Source organism: Propithecus coquereli, unplaced genomic scaffold (assembly GCF_000956105.1).
Source record: "Propithecus coquereli isolate 6110/MARCELLA unplaced genomic scaffold, Pcoq_1.0 Scaffold115, whole genome shotgun sequence".
Taxonomy (NCBI): domain Eukaryota; kingdom Metazoa; phylum Chordata; class Mammalia; order Primates; family Indriidae; genus Propithecus; species Propithecus coquereli.
The window spans coordinates 6,223,212-6,229,380 of record NW_012135525.1 but is presented as its reverse complement, the minus strand read 5'-3'; the positions used below and the strand labels follow the sequence as shown (position 1 = coordinate 6,229,380).

At 36.7% G+C, this 6,169-nt stretch overlaps 1 protein-coding gene across 1 annotated transcript in view; it reads right to left on the bottom strand.

The window, feature by feature from the left end:
• The window catches only part of IPMK (inositol polyphosphate multikinase), a 51,384-nt gene that overhangs the window by 28,554 nt on the left and 16,661 nt on the right, over positions 1-6,169 (bottom strand). The window contains exon 2 of the mRNA XM_012657387.1: positions 1,311-1,400. Within this exon, the coding sequence (XP_012512841.1) occupies positions 1,311-1,400 (90 nt within the window). The remainder of the gene's footprint in view (positions 1-1,310; positions 1,401-6,169) is intronic.

Sequence of the window (6,169 nt, the reverse complement as noted above, 5' to 3'; positions counted from 1 at the left end):
GCCCAGGAGTTTGAGGTTGCTGTGAGCTAGGCTGACACCACGGCACTCACTCTAGCCCGGGCAAAAGAGTGAGACTCTGCCTCAAAAAAAAAAAATACAATGGAACTATATTCTACTATCACATTAACAAAAAAATCTGAAGACCTTTAAGAAACTGAATCACTGGTTAAAAATCTGTCCCTTCCCAGGAAAAAAGGAAAGAATGAAAGGATGAAAAAAGAAAGAAAAAGAGAGAGAAAGAGAGAGGGAGAGACAGACAACAGGCTTCTCTGATGAATTTATAGGTTCTATCAAGCCTGTAAGGAACAAAAGCCTTATCTGATACAAATTCTTCAACAAAATAAATAACTCATTTTATGAAGCTAAAAGAAATGTGATATCAAAGCCAGATAAGGACAATATGTGAAGAAAATAATAGTTCAATCTCAGTTATGCATATAGCTGGAAAAAAAAATCAAACACTACTAAACAAAATCTAGCAATGCATATTATTAAAAAAACAAAGACAGTTCAAGTAAGTTTTATTCCAGGAATGAAAGGTGATGATACTATAGAAATCTATTATCGTATTTTACCACATTAACAGATTAAAGAAGGAAACTCATATGATCTATTCAATAGCTACAGAAAAGGTAGCTGAAAAATATTCAATGCTCATTCATGTTTTAAATTGTTTCTTAAAATAAAAATAGGAAAGATGTTGTGTACTTTCCCTTTCCCCCTCCACTCTTCTCCACCAAGAGGCTGACTTGAACCGACTGTAGCAGTGGAGTCCCTTGCCTCTTGCCATTGCCAGCAGGAGACTGGAGGGTTGGAGTAGAGCTGCTGAAGTCAGGTTATTTACTTCTCTAGCTCCCTCCTTACCAGGTCATAGCTCCTCCTTAAGTTAGCTTCCCTGGGATCCAGGAACCACTCTCCCTCCTTGCCCCTTCAGGCCCAGGGACAGTATAACTTTATATTATCGTTTGCAGGTTGCCATAAACTCTGGCCACACCTTTGTAAATAGTCCCTTTATTAAACCAACAGTGTATCATTGGTTTCTAGACAAAACCTTGACTCACACAGAGGGTAATTTCCTTAACCTGAGAAGAAATAGCTACCACAAACTCAGAATAAGAATCTCTAAGGAATGAAATAGAATAGAAAATACTAGATGGCATCACATGCAGTAAAGCACTGTTTTTCATGATGCATTTGTTTCCATTGTATACACACAGTAAACTAGGACATGCTGTCAAACATATTTTTTACTGTGAGTCACAAGAAAACTGAGAAATACTTTGAATACAACAAAACAAATCTTACCTGACTTACCATATTATAGAATTCCAGCTCTCTTGGGCCCCTTGGAGGTGGCTGTAACTGTTTCAAAACTGTGCCATCTGGATGTTGCAGTATACCTATGTAAAAAAATTAGAACTTTTTAATGCTCTAATATTAATGTACCTTGCTTCACAAAATAGATTTGTTCCTAAAGTGACAGGTAAACTAATTTCGTAAATTTAGGGATTTACTTTTACTTATTTCAGAATACTCAACCAACATGTTTTAGTACTTGTTATACGTAAAACATCAGAATACAAATTTGAAATAGCTTAGTTTTATTGTCTCCAACCACTACTCCCTCATGGCCCCCTTAGACTTAAAATATGTGTAAATTTTTACAAAAATTTCTCAGTAATAGACTTTCCCTGAGATGTTAATTTATAGTTAAACAAGAAGCAAGTGAAAAGCAACAGCACAAATCGATCCCACTTTTAAAAACAGAAGGAAAAAAATACACGTTAACAGTGGCAATATATAAATTTCCTACTTTGGTAATTTTTTACAAGCCTCTCATTTGTTATAAGAAAGCAACCAAAAAATTTTCCTGATTCAGATGTACTGTATACAGATATATACAGATACTACAAGGATATCTAGCCAACGGGAAAAGTGAGGGCAGAATCAGAATCAGGCACCAAGCCTGGAGCAGGAAGGGGCACATGTTTATAATCTGATCATTCAAAGGGGGAGACTTTTTCTAAGCTCATCATACGGGTACCAACACTGGTCCTATCCCTATCCCATGAAGACTCATTCCCAAAACTTTAAGTTAAAATCTTAAATTGTTATGTACTGAGATTTCACAAAATCATGCTAATTAGAACAGAATATGCTTAAATAAATTTATTTAGAACTTTGGTGAAACTTGAGTTTCTATTTCTTTTTAGCAAGTGTTAGGAATTTTTTTTTTTCAGCATATTATGGGGGTACAGATGTTTAGGTTACGTATGTTGCCCTTGTCCCCTCCCCCAAGTCTGAGCTTCAAGCGTGTCCATCCCTCGGATGGTGCGCATTGCATTCTTTGTGTATGCATATACCCGTCCCCCCTCCCGCCTCCCCGCTGCCCGACATCCAATAGATGTTATTCTCACATGTGCACTTATGTGTTGATCAGTTAATACCAATTTGATGGTGAGTACATGTGGAGGAATTTTTAATCATGGCAAAAGTGCAGAATTCAATCAACAGAAGCAGAAAGTCTCAATTTAAAAGGTATGGCAATCAATTTTTTTAAGACCTAGATATAGAAGGGAGGTAAATATTAATCTATATGGATAAGATTGATTAGCAAACAGTCAAAAGATTATGGGACTTCAAGGAGTAGTCTAATATAACTAAAAATTGCTGAAGAGGAATTCTGTTCCTGAAGGTTGGGAGGGAGAACAAAAGGGGCCTTTAACTCCCATGGTTATGACATTTTGTATGGGGCTAATGATGAGTGGTAGATGCAAAGAAGCCTTGAGGAACAGAATTCCAGAGGGGAAAAAAAATGGGGCATTCATAAATGAGCAGAGAACCACGGCAGCTTCTCTACTTTAAGGCAGGCACCTGGTCTAGATATAGGTAACCTTCCTATTAGACAAATACATTTTATCAGGCAAGCAGAAATCAGTCTGGCTATAGACAACAGTGTGGGGTAGTAGAATGGACTAGAGATTACAATAGTAACACAAAAACATATTGCTTGGTCCAACAAGTCTCCCATATTACTCATCCTGCAACACAACCCCTCAAGTTTTTGAGAAAGCAAAAGATGGTAACTCCAGGCATTCTCCAGCTGAGTGAATTCCACAACCCAATAAACCAACAGTATCTGAATCTGCAGCCAATCCCGCCCCCAGCCCCACCCCCATCCACCACTCAAACGCTGTCAAGATTTAAAAAAGAAGGCATCTTGGAAACCTGAGCCAATAGCAGATGAACTGAATCTAAGACTGCAGACTAGCACCAGCTCAACTAAACTCTAGAAGGAAAATACTTATCAACCCCTTACCCTAAACAGAGGAAAAGGGATGGAGGGGGAGATAAAACAAAAAATAGTACATTTAGAAAATACAGTAAATAGAAGCTGACACACAACTAAACAAATCACTGTAATTAGCAACCAAGGATGTTAAAACAAAAATTATAAATATGTTAAAGAAATTATTAAAAAAGATGGATATAAAGGCTGAAGAGATGAGGTATTTCGGGAGAAAAACAGACTGTCAAAAAGAACTAAAAGAAACTCTAAAACCAAAAGGGCACAATATCTGAAATACAAAATTCAATTAATGGAATTAAGTCAACAAACAATCACAGAAGAAAGGAGCAATGAACATTAAGAAAGACTAATAGAAAATATATAAATTAAAGCAGAAAGAGAAAAAGTACCTAAAAAGAAAAAGGAAATAAAGCATTAGAAACCTGTAGGGTACTATCAAGCATTTTAACAAACATGTAGTTGGAGTTATCATCAGGAGAAAAGAGAATGGGTCAGAGAAAAAATTTGGGGCTTCCACTTTCCACCTAAGACATAGAAAGCTAGAAAAAGCATTGCTCCCACCTAATAACAAGAAACAGCTAGATAATCTACAAAATCGTAGCCTTTCTTGAAACTATCAGAGAGCTGAGACAGTAAACAACAAACGTGAAATCTAAGGAAAGACTCACACCACTATGAAAAGGTAGATAGGAACACTGGAGAAGTATAGGAAGATGAGGCCATCTTACAAGAAGGTAAGAATAATACAGCTAAAATTTTTAACAAGTATCTAAAGGCAAAGTGTAGGTTAGGATGAAAGCACAGAACTCCTAGAAATTGTAAACATTTGCATCATCATCTCCAGGAACCTCTCTCTTCCAGACCATCAAGAAAAAGATTAGAGCAACCAGAATAAATGATCCTCAGAGGTACAAGCTTTGAGGAAGGGAACCACCACTACTGCAAGGAAAACAACCCTTTCCCCTGTGGAACAAAAGTCTTAAGCTGTTGAAGTAAGAGCATCAAATCATGTTGTCTCCAAAGCACAGGTGAAGATCTGCTGTGGATGGGGTAAAAGTAAAAAAAAAAAAGTATCCTCCTACCCTGGGAGTTACAGGGAGACAGGAAACCACACTGGGTCCTGACTTCATAGGTCTCCCATTGCTGAGGGAGGGAAATAAAACTCTCATGCAAAGGATGTATGGACGACACAAGGCAGTTTGACTCCCGCAGGAAAGGAGGGCAGGATCCCTGAATAAACCCCATTTCCCAAGTCTCAGGATTATAGAACCTAACCAACACTGCAGATGGACCAGGTCAACAAAGAATATCTCTGTAGCCTAGTATCAGGCTAGCAATCACCAAGGCAAAAACAACAACACTCTACATTTGCAGGAGGGCCATGAACATGGAGAAAAACCATCTCTGAGGCATACATGCACAAAGAAGATTTAAAGCAGAGGGTTAAACAGTTAACTGAGAAAAATCCTCTCGCAAATCAGACCCACCGTAAACATAAGGTAACACCAGTGGAGTTTCAAATCCATGGTGCACTGAAAGGTATATTACTCAGCTCTGGCTACCATAACAAAATATCACAGACTGGACAACTTAAACAACGGAAATTTATTTTCCCATAGTTCGGAAGGCTAAATGTCCCAGATCAAGGTGCTCATATTTGGTTCCTGGTAAGGAACTCTATACTCACTGTGTTCTCACATGATGGAGATTGAGAGAAAGCTCTCTAATGTCTCTTCTTATGAGGACACCTATCCTATGGGATCAAGGATCTACCCTTCTAGCCTCATTTAACCTTAATTACCTCATAAAAGCCTTAGCTCCAAATATAGTCACACTGGCAGGTGGGACTTCAACATATGAGTTTTGGGAGACACAAACACTCAGTCTATAACAGAAAGCAACTATAACAAAATTCAAATTTGGCTCAACTTCTCGCTAGATTGCCTCAAATCACAAACACCAATAGTCAAGCAGAAGAGGTGTATTCATTTCAGCAATACTGTTTGCCTCAGTTGCTACAGTCCTACACATGATGCCCATTAGAATTTAATAAAAATTACAAGATATGAAAAAGGAAAAAAATACTGTTAACAGATAGTGATACACAGACCAGTTTCAGAGATGACACAGATGTTATAATCATATAAGGGAACTTAACCATAATTAATATATTAAAAGCTGTAATAGAAAAGGTACACAATATGCGTGAAAAGTCAGAAATTTCAGCAGAGAGAAATCTTAAGAGTCAAATGGAAACAGAAATCAAATAGCACCGTAGGATGACTATAGTTAACAATAATTTACTATATATATCAAAATAGCCAGAAGATTTGGAATGTTTCCAACACAAAGAATAAATGTTTGAGGTGATAGATATCCTAATTATCATAACTGATCATTACACACTGTATTCATGTATCAAAATATTACATATACCCCATAAATATGCACAAAATACATGAAGCAAAAATTAGTAGAAAAGACAGACAAATCCACAGAGGACAAACCCACAATTACTCTCCTAATAATTGATAAAACAAACGGAACATTAGTAATGCTGTATTAAATTTAAACAACAGTATCAAATGACCTGACCAAATTGACACTTGTAGAAAGAATATTACATCCAACAGAATATACATTCTTTTCATGTGTAAATGGAGAATTTACCAAGATTAATTATGTGCTGGACCACAAAAGAAGTCTAAAATCTAAAAGGATTGAAATCATACAGAAAATATTCTCTGACCACACTGGAAATAACAATAAGATATTTGGGGAAATACCAAATAGTTGGAAAGTAAACAACACATTTCTAATTATCTATGGATCAAAATTCACAAGGAAAATTAGAAAATA